This window comes from Micrasema longulum, unplaced genomic scaffold, assembly GCF_059751315.1.
Source record: "Micrasema longulum isolate JH-2025_06_02 unplaced genomic scaffold, ASM5975131v1 h1tg000206l, whole genome shotgun sequence".
NCBI classification, from domain to species: Eukaryota; Metazoa; Arthropoda; class Insecta; order Trichoptera; family Brachycentridae; genus Micrasema; species Micrasema longulum.
Genome location: NW_028277411.1, coordinates 103,532 through 119,122, shown reverse-complemented (window position 1 = coordinate 119,122; position 15,591 = coordinate 103,532). Strand labels below are relative to the sequence as shown.

Sequence of the window (15,591 nt, the reverse complement as noted above, 5' to 3'; positions counted from 1 at the left end):
TCGCTTATTCCCCTATGTGAAATTTTCTTCATGTCTGTTGTAATATGTTAATATTAACAGCTCCCTGGGGGTTGAATCCAGTCATTGTCTACTAAAATTTGGACAAACTCAAAACATTGTTGATAAATTCAATCACAGAATTACTCTGGACATTTATGTTTAAAAAAAACTCTTCTTGTGAAAAATAAGTTCTAGGTACACGTGTACTAATAAAATATTGTCAAATAAAATTTATTCCTAAGAGTTTATTGACAGCAGTTGCGGAAAAAGTCCTGAAATATATATATTATTATTTTACAAGCAAGATAGACTGCTTGTACAATAATAATATGTAACATAAATAAGAAAATAATTGCTAAAACGCTTTTCAATTTTCGACAAAAATCATACTAAAAATAAGACTTTCTTAGAAATAAATTTAAACCGTTAAGTGATTGTTTAACAAGAGTAAAAACTGAACAAAGCTTAAAACAGGTATTTCAGGAAGTCCATCCCACGCTTTTAAAAAGTTAGAATAAATTGTTATAATCCAAAAGATATCTAGTGCCTGTTTAAAAAACTGCCCCTTTTAAATACCCTTTTAATTTTATTTATGAAAAGATCTTAGGCTGACAAATTCCGAGGGTCAACAAAAATTTTCATCACCAAGCTTGAAGCCTCCTTAAGATTTGCCAGTGTTTCGAGTTTTTCTGAAAAACCCTCGAAAAATGTCAACATTCCCTTTTCAGATGTGTAGTTCTTGTCCCCTATAATTTATTTACCAAGAGTATTGTCAATAAATAAATACAAAATAACACTGTTAAAAATAATGTCCATCTTTGAAACTGTAGGCGCTTCGGTACAAATAAGTTTAAATAGATATATTACAATAATTTTGTTAACGTTTATCGAGGTTTTTTTAGGAAAAAATGAATAATCGCTTCATTTCATACTTCAAAATTACGCATTATTGTGATTTCTGTTTCATTTCTGAATTGTGTTATTTTTATTTTAAGATGTCATTATGTTCTGCATATATATTGTCGGCGTTCAGCCAAAAATTATAATTGAGTTAAATGATATGCCATTCGAAGCGTAAAATTATGTTCTTTCTGAGGCAAACGTCATCAAGGTAACTTAGTTAGAAAAGTCACGTCAATCGAAATTATTTATTTTTTACCTTGTGACTTTATATCCTTATATATTAAAACATTGAAGAAATACGTTAAAAAATAGCTTTTTAAATAAAAAATAATTTTAAACCACAAAATTATAAAAAATATTTCTAATATTTTCTTCCTGTCACTAACTCTTATAGCTTGCATTTCCCAGATTATAAACAAGCAAAAGTTAGATAACCAAATTTTAGCCACCTTGCCTCATTAAAAACCTTCCAGATATATTTAAACGTTACAACGTTTTGAGTATGTCCAGATGCTTGCAGACTGGCTGGATTTTCTCCCTAGGGAGTTGTTCATATTTAAATTTGTTGCAACAGAGAGAGAAAACATTTTCGAGAAGGGGATATGGGAGTCTAAGGTCTAAGGAGTCTATGGTGAATGTTACACAGTGTGTAAAGCGGCCACTTAAACCAGCGAATGACAGGTTGTAAGCCCTGTAAATGACTAGACTCCCATATTCCCTTCTCAAAAATGTTTTCCCTCTCTCTTGCAACAAATTTGAATATTTAAATGTGTCGTAATTAAAAAGTTACCAATGGAATTTATTAAGAAAAAATAATTAATTATGTTGTGAACATTCAAAACACAAAAATTTGATTTTTGCGTGGTCTCCAAACTTTCATATTGCAATTTTTCAGTATGATGTTTTTTGGGTTGGTGACTTTTGCCTGAACGGCGGCGATATTTATTTTGATTAATGTTTTACCTGTTTTTTCTGACCTACTATTTTTTTATATTATTGATTCACTCTCTCTTAACAGTTGTGAATATTTTTTTATGGTTAATCATCGACGCAAGCTTGCCGGGCCATTCATTTTTAGCCTATGGAGAACCCACTTATCAAGCTTTTTACTTCTCCGACTTTATGTAAATGACTTAATATTGTTTCATCCCTCGCGTTGAAAATTGCTGCTAACTCAGTCGTAGTTTAAGAGGAGCCGGTTCCATTTTAGCTTTTAATCTCTCGTCTTCAACCTTAGTCTCCAGTCTTTCACGGGGTTTATTTTTAAAGTCGAAATTTCCCGAATGGAAGTCATCAAATAAAAAACGTGTAGTGCGTTCACTTGCGGCGTTTAGCCTGTGTATGAGGGTATTAGAATCAAACTTAGAAATTTCCACCAAAAACGAACAATTAGTTATTGATGCCAAATTAAACTGTACATAAAAACCCACCTACTTAAATAATAGCGTAATTAAAAACCGTCTCTTAATCTTGCAAAATTAGATTTCAATGAGAAATCCCACAGTTTTCTAATTATTTTTTTCTATTAGCGTAACATTTAACTAAGCAAATATATATATATATATATATATATATATATTTGCGCGTTATTTACAAAGATTTAATTTTTTAAAGTTACATTTATCAAATATCGCGCCAAATGACTGTAATCAGTGTATCACTTTTCAGTAATGACGTCATGGAACGGTTGGCGTTCTTACTTTCACTGACCTGACAAGAATCTATGGAATTTTGCTTTGATTACTTCATTTAGTTGATCGTAATTTGCTCATTTCTATGTTATGGTTGTTTTTACGAACGTTTACCTAATCTCTGGTTGGAATGTCAAATTATACAAATTATACTGTTTTTTCTATGGTCAAAACGTTCCTTACAAGGTGCGGGGGCTTTAAAGCGGAAACCGGAAATACTACACGTAGATATAAGGAGTGACGTCAGTATTTACGATTTTAAAATGAATACTATTTTCAACATTTTTTATTTATTTTTGCGTGCGTTTTTGAGATATTTCATCCTACTTTAATTTTTTTAAATATTCACGTGTACACGAAATCATTTTTCAAATGTTATACCGGGTTAAGCTGGAATTCCTCATTATACTACTTGACACCGCAAACTTAGCATTCTCTATTGAGTTGGCGAAGCATAATTAGAAATCTCACAGTTCTTTTTTCAAAGTTTTTCGCAAATATCTCAGTAATTCCTTCAATGGAGATTTCGAAGTTTGCTTCTAGCACTTACATATATCATCGATGCTGCGTGCCGTCTGCACCGTGTTACTACCGCGACGGAACTCGTATTAAAAAAAATGTAGTGGAAAAAATGTATTTAAAATAATTATAAATGTTAATTTAAAAAAGCAGCCTGGTGATATTAAAAATATTTGATTTTCTTTTTAAAACTATTCCTACATAGTCTCAATGATAATTTTCTTTAAGTTATAACTTTTTGTCAGTGATGTAAAAAATATTAATTTTCATACAAATGTAACAAAAAGACACAAAAAAGTGATAAAATGAAGAAATAAAAAGTTATTTATATAATCAATTGTTATATCAAAATGACACTCAAATATAACGATTTATAACTCGTAATTCAGTTTATTTCAATTCACTGCCACTGAAAATCGTTTATTGTTACAAATAATGCAGTTAAAAATATTTGATTTTCTCTTTCAAACTATTCCTACACAGTCGTAATTATAATTTTCTTTATGTTATAACTTTTTGTCGGTGATGTAAAAAATATTAAGTTTCATACAAATGTAACAAAAAGACACAAAAAAGTTATAAAATGAATAAATAAAAAGTTATGAATATAATCAATTGTTATATCAAAATGACACTCAAATATAACGATTTATAACTCGTAATTCAGTTTATTTCAATTCACTGCCCTAGAAAATTGTTTATTTTTACAAATAATACATTAAAAGATATTTGATTTTCTTTTTTAAACTATTCCTACACAGTCTAAATGATAATTTTCTGTAAGTTATAATTTTTTGTCGGTGGTGTAAAATATGTTAGTTTTCATAAAAATGTAACAAAAAGATACAAAGAAGTGATAAAATGAATTAATAAAACGTTATCAATATAATCAATTGTTATATGAAAATGACACTCAAATATAACGATTTATAACTTGTATTTTAGTTAATTTCTATTCACTGCCACTAAAAGTTGTTTATTTTTACAAATAATACAGTTTTTCTCTATTGAAAAAAAAACATATTTGCGTTCCTATGATTTACCCAAATATTTTGGTTTTAGAGCCATCTTCTTTTAGTGGTAAAAATCCGTGTCAGAAATTGGGAAGCAAGTTGTGATAGAGCTGTATTCGAACCTTGGCCCTCCTAATCTACACTACCTACGAGACCATAACCCCTCTAAGTCCTGCGCTGTTTTGATTGGTATTTGCATCCTACGTACTTTTGTATATATTAAATTGTTCCTTGATTAAATGATAAATTTTAATTATAAACCTAATTTATTTGATAAGTTGGTTTGTGAAAGCATAATATTCAATCTAAATATACTGAAAGATACATTTATATGTTCCAAACAACTAAGCCGTACGAATGCAGGTCAGAATTCAGCTTATTCATAGGATAAGTTGTTTGCTGTATACGGCTTCTGCACATAATATCGACATATTTTTCTGTACATGTAGACAGTTAAGCAGCTATCCCCTTTTATATGTTTCGGAGAATGATTGTTGATTTGTCTACCTGAGAATATACCTATATATGTGGGTATGTACATGTTTGTGTATTTATTTACTGTCGTAGGATGCATTTGAAATATTATTCTTCCCGATTCACAATCTGTCATAATCTAATGGATTAAATAAGTAAAATAATAATAATACGGACTTAAATTATAAAATAAATAAATTAACTAAATGCATATGATTTTAGACAGTAAGTTTGTTATCAAACTTTAAGTTCGATAGTACGTATTTAAACAGTACGTTATTTGTTGCAGATCTCCGCACGGCCTTCGGTCTTCTGGACCGAGATAGTGATGGTCACGTGACCTTCAGTGAGCTGCAGTTCATGCTGAGAAACCTCGGGATAGAGGTCAAGGACGAACTGCTCCAGGACCTCATGAAGGACGCTAGCACAGAGGGTGAGTAGTCACTTCACTGTATTTATCGATTTCGCAACCGGGAGCGAAACTTCATCCAATCCAAGAGCAGTATTCATTCGTGTTTTGAGAATGGAGTTGCTGTTGCGTATCCTCATCGCAGTTTAAAGTACTAAACAAATCTATATGTTTTACTCTATGACATACGAGTATTATGAAATAAACACGTTGATAGCTCGAAGAAAATGTCATTTCAAGTCGTGGGTAATTGCCTTCTGTCTTCTGTACGGATTTTTATTATGATCAGACATGATCTCTATGTGTGCAAGAAAAGCGATTTGCTTATGAATGTTGATAAATCGAAAGTTATTGTTTTTGAAAGGGATGAAAATATAACTAAATGAGGGATGGAAAGACCGAGAAATATATTGAAAGGAGGGTGAGTGCCGGAAACAGGGTGAACGGTGCACTGAAATCTACTTTGGCAAACACATGTTTATCGCAGGAGACTAAACTAGCAGTTCACAACGGAGTTCTAGTGCTAACTCTAATGTATGGGAGCGAAGTATGGAATTGGAAAAATGATGATGAAATTTAGGTTGAATGCTGTCGAAATGCGATCTCTCAGGCGGATGTGGTAAAACGATGTATGGTAGGTGCACAAATGTCGAGATCCGTGAAGTGTGTAAGGCTGAGACATGCATTATCGACAGAATTAAGAAAGAGGTGATGCGTTGGTTTGGACATGTAAAAGAATGTTGATGGATGCAGAAACGAGGAAGATCGAGAAAGACATGGCACAATCAAGTCCATCAAATACTTAAAGATGGACATGTCAAAAGTCGGAATAATCGGCGTGCATGCATGAGAAGATGTATGAATGTAAAGTAAGCGAGGTATGTATGCCAAGATAGAGTGATATGGCGTTCTATCTTCTCTGCCTACCCCTACGGAGAAACGGCGTGATTGTTTGTTGTTGTTGTCAGACATGATGCTGCGCAGAAATTTGTCGTTGTTTGTGACGAAAAAATGTTCAATTATACTCCAACTATGGCAACGACAAAAACAAAACGGACGTATCATTTCATTCGTAAATACATACAACCAAATTTGATCAAAAAGTACATAATTCTATATTTTTCGGCACATTTAAAAAATTTTTGACAGCTGCCACCTAGTGTCGTTTCTGTGGTAACGAGTTTCACAGAAATATGTACAAACTAATGAAATATATATCTTTTTCTTACATTAATGATTGCATGTGTATCGTAGTATCTCTTTTTTTTCAAATTGTTGTCAACTCTTTATTTTCTATATCTTAGATGTAGCTAGTATAGGAGTACTGGATCTATTTATTATACCTACGTCAGCGGTCCTACTTACGTTTAAATATTAAAAACGGGAAATAGCGTTAATTTTTTTCAGAAAGTCTTGTCTACCTATTTAAATACATAATTATACATTGATGTATTTATTTGCCGATTATTTAATTTTCGTACGTGCTAATACAATTTTTAAAAAATATTAACACAGTATGATCAATATTACCTATGAAAATATCGATTTTCTTATCAACCCAGACGGATATCCAATTGTTCCCTAGATATTTTAATGTTTTTTTTTTTCAATACGATTTTCATGTTTTTTAAGAAATTCTTACATTTTTTGTTTTCAAATATTCAGAAATTCATAAAAGATATTATATAACAGTTTGTGATGTTTATGTGACGTATTATTTCCAAATGACATGTCAAAATCCCAACCATTTTTCTTGGTAGAAGACAAATAAACGACTATATCCTAAAATGGATGAATAGATTGTCACTTTACCTAGAACTAGAGTCTAGACGAATAATGTAATATAACAAATCTTTACTATGAACAGAAGCGGTATTTAGAATAAAACCTTTCAATTAATGGGAAAACTCCGAATTTTTTTTTTTGTTTCAATAAGGACCCTGTTAGTTCTTTTATTTGGTCAGTACATCTTCTAGGAGACCGTTATTGTATTCGCTATAACCTTAACTGTCCCTGTTACTACAAGCTTTTCAAAACCCTTCGTTCCCTCCTTGTCCGATGTAGAATTAAATGTTTTTCCTGCATGCTGTGAAGAATCTTTCGGTCGGTAATAATTATACCCGAAGAATGGAGTCGTTCACGCAAGATGAATAAGCAGCATCCTCCAGCATTTTTTCCTCAGTCAATGTTTTCAATCCATACAATGCATGTAATGCGTTATTGAATTAAAAAAAAAAACCAATTATTGTAAAAAAATATAATTTATTGTTTATTTGACATATCGACTATGTATAGGAAAATGATTTCAACCCGCAATTTCGACCAAATTTGTTATTATTAGTTTTTAATCGAATTACCTGAGTTTTATCCACATTCTGGCGGGAGCATTGGGTCTATATCTGCTTGCGGTTTAAACACTACTTGCTAAAATATATAAATATAAGACATTCATAATTGCTTAAAAGCCCGTTTAAAATAATTGTAATGCTTATTCCATAATTGTGGTTTGAAACTATTGTCCGGAATATAAAAACATTACTTTTAAGGTAATGAAGTCAGGCATTAACAGGGTTCACAACTCAACAATGTTTGAGTATGTCCAAATGCTTGCAGACTGGCTGGATTTCATCCCTAGGGAATTATTCATATTTAAATTTATTTCAACAGAGTTCATTCAACATTGAGTTCACAACTTATAATCTGTTGTCGACTATTAAAAGTGATCACATTAAACACATACTATGTAACTTCTTAGTTGTGCTTCAGTTAAAGAGTCGTATCAATTTTTTAAATGTTTATTTTATTTTATAAATTTTTCACGCTCATAAGGCTTTTACATACATGGAAGTTATATAAAACATGAGTATTTAAACAACATAAAATTTTAAAAAATACAATATAAAGCAATAAAAGACAGAACATTGTTTAGAAGTTTAGTTGGTATAAAAAAAGAAGATGAGTATATAAACAACATAAATTTAAAAAAATACAATATCAAGAAATTAAAGATCGGATCAGTGTTAAGAAGTATAGTTGGTATAAAAATAAAAATAAAAAGATGAGTGTATAAACAACATAAAATTAAAAATACAATATAGAGAAATAAAATACAGAACTGTGTTAAGAAGTTAAGTTGGTTTTAAAAAAATATATAAAAATAATAATAACAATTTTATTTTTATTTTTTTAAATAAGCTAAAGAAATGCAGTTAAAGGTTTAAAGCCGCTAGGTAAATAATGTTATAAAATAAAATATAAACAAATTGATTTATTATCATACTATAAACATAAAATTATACATTTATACATAGTTGCTTTGACTATGTAATTAAGGATATTTACCCCGTTCTAAGCCAGTCAAAAAAAAAAACAATTTTCAATACATTGAAAAAATAAATAAAGGTTGTTGACATAGTGAAAATATTGTGAAATACATAGTAAAATACATTATTGTATGCACATACAATTGCTTCGATGCTTTATATGTTTTTTTTGTTAATTCAATTATCTTCAATTAGCTGGTCTACACAAATTACGACATACTGAAACATTTTTCCTGTCTAAATACAAACAAAAACACGTACGACGATTGCTCAGAGGAATTTATCTTTTGTGGCCCCGAGAGTGTTCAATGCCCTGGATTCATTTTCAGGAGGAGTGTACAAGTCTTGATTTTGTTTAACGGAAGAGAGCATTGCAGGAGACTTCAGCGAGATATTGCATAGATTTATATACTATTAAGCGTGTTGTCCAGATGCTTATAAAAATATATGTGTTTATGTAAAAATATTTAATTTTTGCTATTATTTAATTATGTACGTGCTTCCACTTTCCATTATGATGTATTCCAACTCAACACTGGGCCCATGGCCTCATAGGGTTTCGTCGATAACTTGGCCATTTTAAAGAGTATCAATTTTTATGTTCCTGATGGCTATCTCCGACAGCGTCAGCACAGACTGTTTTACCTCCCGGTTTCCAGAACCAACCTGCCTCTGGTCATGCCGATTGGAAGAGCAGTCAAGCAGCTGAACATTATCACTTTGGTGATCGACATCTTCCACATTAGTGAAACTATGTTTAAGAGGCAAATACTCTTGGTATTAGAGAGTATTATACCTTAATAAGGTCGAACCATTGCTCAAGGGTTTTTGGTTTGATATAAAGTTACAATTTAACTTCTTAAATCCTTTGTTATTTGTTGTGTTACTTTGTGAATAAATAATTTGAATTTGAATTAGAAATTTGAAAAAAAGGATACGTTATTATTTTATTTTTTTTGTAATATGTATATATGCATTTGTATGGAACAAAAATAGATTACAAATTATGAATGCTATGGCAGCGACAAAGGTATCACGTTAAAAATCAAATGGACAATGGACTTTTCAAAAAATAAACTCTAATTAAATTATCTTAGAATAAATTGTCATTTAAAAAAATATATTACCGTGCGATTTTATCGCTTTCCCATTTATAACGTAGTATCGAGTTACCAGATAACAACACGTTAGGTATGAAAATTCGAAGGCAATTGCTGACAACCCAATTTATTTTGAGGATAATATTTCGAAGCGGCAGAAGAGCGATTATTTAGTCGGCTGAATTTATTCGTGAAGGAATATTCTCAAATTTCGCGAACTACAACGTTGATATTATCTGTCAGGTACATTACGTGTCATATTATTCGACCGACACTAACTTGGAAATTCAAGTTTTAACCCTTTCTTAGGTAATTTAAACGAATTTTGTTATATTTTTCTAATTCAGATTCGATAACTTATTGGTACTACGAGACAGGTAGCTCAATTTTAGCTGTAAGCACCGATATCGACTTAATAAATGTACAATAATCTTGATCTCATCAGCAATCGAATTTAGAATTACCATGCGTGAGACAAGCGTCTTTGCCACTTAATCAATCAATAGATTGTTTTAATTTATTTTACTAAATAAATAATATAAAAAAACAAAAAATATTAAAAATATCTATAAATCATTTATACTGTCAAATTATTATTGTATATTATTATGTGGTGTTTTATATATGATTCTGTCGTATTTTATATATTGTTCCTTGCTATTTTATATTTTATTATGTAGAACCTAGTAGTGTCACAGACTCTTAGATCTAAAATGCCAGATTTGAACTTCGAACCCATTGGACCACAAAAAGATTCTCATTTTCTAGCACATTCATTTTACCTCGGTAGGAAATGTTCCCAAAAAAATACGTGATAAACGAAGTTCGAGTTCACTGTTTCAAACTATTAGGATTATTAATTGACTGGAATCGAAAGGGATATTTTGTATAAAGTTCTTTTTATCATTTATTTAACAGGTAAACATAAAAAGACGAATCTTATTTCATTAATTTTATTTTTATTTTTTGTCTTCAAAACTCGGGTAAAATATCTGAAGTGAATTTCGTAAACAAAAAGTGGTGATGTTTATAAAAGACTGGTAAGGATATGTTAGTTGGTAGGGGTTTAAAATAAAACTGATCATTTTGTCTGTATTTATTCGTATTCATTATTTATTATTATTTAATTTTTATCATGTATTTTTTCAGTCGTGGGATGCATCCAGCGGCAACAATTATATATGAAAAATGACTGAGAGCGCCCATAACTGTTATGTGCATGCGATTTTCTGTATTGCCAAATAAGGAGGAAATGAAATAAAAATATGGAAAAGAAGAATGACGCGTGATGAAAAGATGGAAGATATTTCCCGCGTTGTGGTTCGATATTTTTATTTGACATAATGCAGAGGAAATTGTATAGGAAAGTAAACTTCGTATTCACGAAAACGTCTTAGCTAAAAATTGACGCTTGATCGTCGAACAGGGTATTTTCACGTTTTTATTATTATTTTTAAATAAGCAAAAATTACAATGGTAACGGTATTAATATTTCGTACGACGTCGGATAAATTTTCTATAAAGGTTTAAAATATTCATATTTTGAATTACCTAAAAAAAGAGATGTTATGCGCCCTGCGGGACAAACAGCACGTATGACGTTTCGGCGCCAAATTTGTACGCAATGTTTATTAGAAGCCCAGTCGGCGGTCGTAACGCGTGACGTCAATATGACGTGATGCCAACTGAAGTCGTTTTGTATGTGCTCATTTTTAAACATTGATTGACTGATTTGATAAAATTGATAGTTCAGCTCTAAATATATAATGCATTTTTAACGTTATTCCCTACTTGTAAAAATACTATATTCAGGAAATGTGGACTTAAAAATTAATTTATGGTCGAGTAGTCGAAATAAATTCAGATAAGAAATATGTATTGACCTCAGAGTAATAATGCGTCAACCTATGGACACTTTGTTTCATAGAACGCAAGCGATGTTCGTTAGCAACAAATTGGAGGCCATTTTGTTTTGTTTTACAACATACGCATAACGGTTCTAGCGGATTCTTTTGTCGCTGTGCTTGCCTTTTTTTAAAAATAACTTGGATATTTACGTTATAATAAATGAAAATCGACTATGGTGAATTGCAGTATGTTTGGTTGCAGCAGTAGGAGCGTTAAATGTGTTAAAGGAGTCAGTTTTCACAGGTAATTGATTTCGAATATTTTCCCACGATTTAAATTGATTTTTGGCATTTATTGTCCCGATACGTGTATTATGATGCTTAAAAACTTTCCTTATATCAACATATTTACTTCAGATACTATTTTTTCTCAATTTAGGGGATAAAATTGTGAATTAAAGTATGTTTACTGTTACACAGGTACATATTTAAAAGTATTAACAATCCAAATTAATATCCATTTGGCAATTCTCGATCTGAGTACGGCCCACTGTTTTGCTGCAAACTGAAGCTAACTTAATATCCAATAGTCATAAAATGGTTTTCCTACGTTTGGGCTCCTCTATAGCTTGGCACATTAGTACTCTGAGGTGTTGACCGGGTTCAGAACAAAGGATTTAAATCAGAATTCGTGAAATAGCTGTTTTATTATTTTAAAGGTGTTTCAAACCATTTGCCAAGGTTTTACAGTTATTCCAGTAAAACGATTTGATTTTTACTATTATTTTATTTAATAAAATACACATGTTATTACACTATGAATACTTCTTTTTCTTCTCTGTTTATATCAGTTGATCTGTTATCGGCTAGAGGGTGATTTAGGATTTAGGCTAGGAGTTCCAGCTGTCCTTTCATCTAATATTAATATATCACAAAAAAAAGTATTAACACATATTTTGTCCCAATAAACTAATTAAATAATAGTTTGTCATCGAGTGCTAAGACATTAGTGTAATTAATTTCAAATGAAAGAGTACAAACATAATATTTAATAATAATAATGATACTAATATTTTATTTTATTTTATTTGGGAAATCGACAGTTCTACATACATTTTTATAGTAAACAAACAGGTATAGTGTATAAACTCAGAACTAATAACAGATTTCCACAAAGTATATAAAGTTAGTAAAGAAAATATATTACATATCAAATAAATATCAAATATCTCTGTTTATTAACAAAAAATACAATTTCTTTATCTACTACATGTTTTAGGTAATAGATTTCTCAGGATTGTGTTTTATCTGCCTAACTAGGTACAATTTGTTTTAAGGCAGACATTTTTATACAAAATAAACAATAATATGACTACCTACTAGTTAATTTATCATAAAATTATATAATATTTAATTATAGTATTTATTGTTTAAGAATGTTTTTTTATTGAATTGTCCGATTTTTCTCTACCTAAACCCAGTAACCATTTTTTTACAAATTTATTTACTTGATCCGGGTCATGGTTTTGCAATGTTTGGGTAACATATTAAATATTTTGGGGCACAGAAACCTGAAATTTCTTTGTCCGAATTCAGAGTATTCAGAATATTGTACAGATAAATAATGTGTAAGTAAATAAATGAACATACAAAATAACGAACATGTGTATTTATTTTGTTTTTGATGATTTGAAAATAAAAAATTGTTTATTACATACGTCTATTCTCTTTAATCATTTTGCCAGTATAATAAGACCCACGCAATTGGTTGAAAACACATTTGAATTAATGAAACCGCTGCGCTGTTTCCAGAATTGCGGTGCCTTCATCCTAAACATGGTCGATATTATAACATTATCATCTAATAAAGATGTTCACTGTTTTTTTTAAAAATAGGATTAACAATAATTCGAGATATTTTGAGGCAATGACGGCTTAAAAAAATTGTTTTGAAATACCCACGTACATTTTTACTTGTGACATTACATTTCTATTCTCGTTGTTCTACGAAATGGTTTTATTTTCTACTATGTTTATGATTCTCTAACTAACTCGTATACGATATGTATTTTTTGTACATTTCGAAGAAATTTTGCCAAATTAAATTAAATTTAAGAAATGTAAAATGTCCAAAAAAATATTTAAAAATACTGTTTCGGTATCATTTAACTTCCTCATTAATATTAACAAATTTTAACAGGAATAAAGAACATTTTAGAGAAAGGATATGGAACTTCAGGCATATACAGGGCTTATGATCTGTTATTGGCTGGTTTAAGTAAAACAATAACAATTTTACACTATTAAGTGTTAATTTTAGAAGAGCTGATACCTTTATTTTTGTGAAGAGATTTATCTGACCGAATTATTCCACATACTAGGCAACGCCTGAAAACTTTTTTGCAAAAACTTTCGCTTCGACTAGTTGGTTTTATTACAATATTTTGTGTTTGTCATACCGGTCTCTGAAATGTATTATTCCTGTTTTAAGCGTACTGTAATTGCAGCGATTCTTGATCACGTGTTATTTGAGTGTAACATGATTTCACGATTGTTGGTTAGGAGCCAGAGTCCTGGACCGAAATTTAAGTTACAATTTGCCGTTGTTCTCACATAAACGGTTAGCGTTAAAAAATATAAAACTACATTTCAGGAAACTTCCACAAATACTTAGAAATTCAAATGATAAAGTGGAATTGTACCAAGTATTTTAAATTTATTTATAACTTATATTTTAATAAGTTGCCATGTAATTATAATGAAATTCCATCAAGAATGAGGAAGTTCAGTGGTTTTTAAAAAAAAAATTATTTGTTAATAGACTGTTAAACTAAGTCAATTTTTTTTTTTTAATTTTTATATATCGTATTATCGGCGCTACGATTTTTTAAAGTTTTGTATTTCTGAAATAACTCCGCGTGTAACGTCAGAGGTTCATTTCCGCTTATTCTCATTCAGTTCTTCCCATTGGTCCAGAAGCGACAAGCAGACCGGAAATCTTCCATAGCTCTCAGATCATAGGTTGATTCACATGAACCAGTGACGTCATTTAAAGTAGTGCGTTTTTATGAAAATATTTTTTATTATTTTTTCTGTACATTTTCAAGAAACTTTAAGTCACAATTTAAAGCTCTAATTTTTACTCCGCGCAAGAAAACATTTTTTGTATCCAATTTCCCGTAGGGCTGAAGTTCCTCATTGTCAAAAATATCATAAATTGAATACAAAACTTCTTTTATATCTGCAATCAAACATAAATATAGGATATGGTCCATAAATATTTTTTCTTTTAATATATCATTGTACTGAAATAAGAACTTTTACATACATTTTTAAGAGATATGAAATGCATAAAATGAATAAAAGCGGGTTCATCAATTGTGCGCATTTAAAAAATAGACAAGTAATAAATGGTCGATGTTTTCAATAATCAAATCGTATTACGAAAACAATACAATTTTATGAAACCAATTTTTATAAATAAATGCTGAATTAAATTGAAGTTAACATATTATTATCTGTTTATCGTTAAACATGGCTAATTTGTATTATATTGATTAGAGAATTATATTGCAAACACAGAACAAAACGTTCCGGATTTAGTCACAAAGAAAATTCTCCGTATTTATGACCTTATTTTTGGACATCGGTTTTACCATGGCGACGTTACGAAAGGTGCCCTTTATGTATTATACGAATACTACATTATATACTGTGGACTGTTGTAGGCAGTAGACAGTAGGCCAGTGGCTGAAGGCAAATGTTGATTGACGGTAAATAGTGACAGGTTAAGTAGGTATTCGTATTATGTTATTTACAAGTGGATATTTATCCTTTACGGTTTCTGGACTAAAATGAATTTTAATGTGACACGTTAATGACTTACTTCTGAAAATAGCTGTTCGATTAATGTTTCCTCACCACATAGTCAATCAAATTATCTACCCACGAACCGACCTATATGTTTATCTTAATATAATTTAATGCAAGAAAAAGCTTCATGATTTTTTCAAAGTTAAATGTTAAATAAACATTGACTGGAAATTATAAGTTTTCATATTTATATTACGTTTTTATTATTAAATAATATTTTATAATTACCTTTACTTACATGTGAATATGTCGTTATTTGTATTTCTCAGTATACAACTATACAAGAAAATACAAGGGAAATTATCAACAATTTTTTTAGAAGGAGGGTCTATCTTTTAAATAAACAGTTTAGTATTAATATAAAATACATAATTTTATTCATAGGTCTTAAACTGTTTTGAGAAATCTCTAGATTTCAGTAAATCGTGGTAAGAAAAAA

At 30.1% G+C, this 15,591-nt stretch overlaps 1 protein-coding gene across 6 annotated transcripts in view; it reads left to right on the top strand.

The window, feature by feature from the left end:
• Eip63F-1 (Ecdysone-induced protein 63F 1) overlaps positions 1-15,591 on the top strand; it is a 176,142-nt gene that overhangs the window by 101,340 nt on the left and 59,211 nt on the right. For all 6 annotated transcript variants that reach the window (XM_088243344.1, XM_088243343.1, XM_088243341.1 and 3 more), the window contains one exon: positions 4,890-5,033. In XM_088243344.1, coding sequence (XP_088099470.1) covers positions 4,890-5,033 — 144 coding nt within the window. The remainder of the gene's footprint in view (positions 1-4,889; positions 5,034-15,591) is intronic.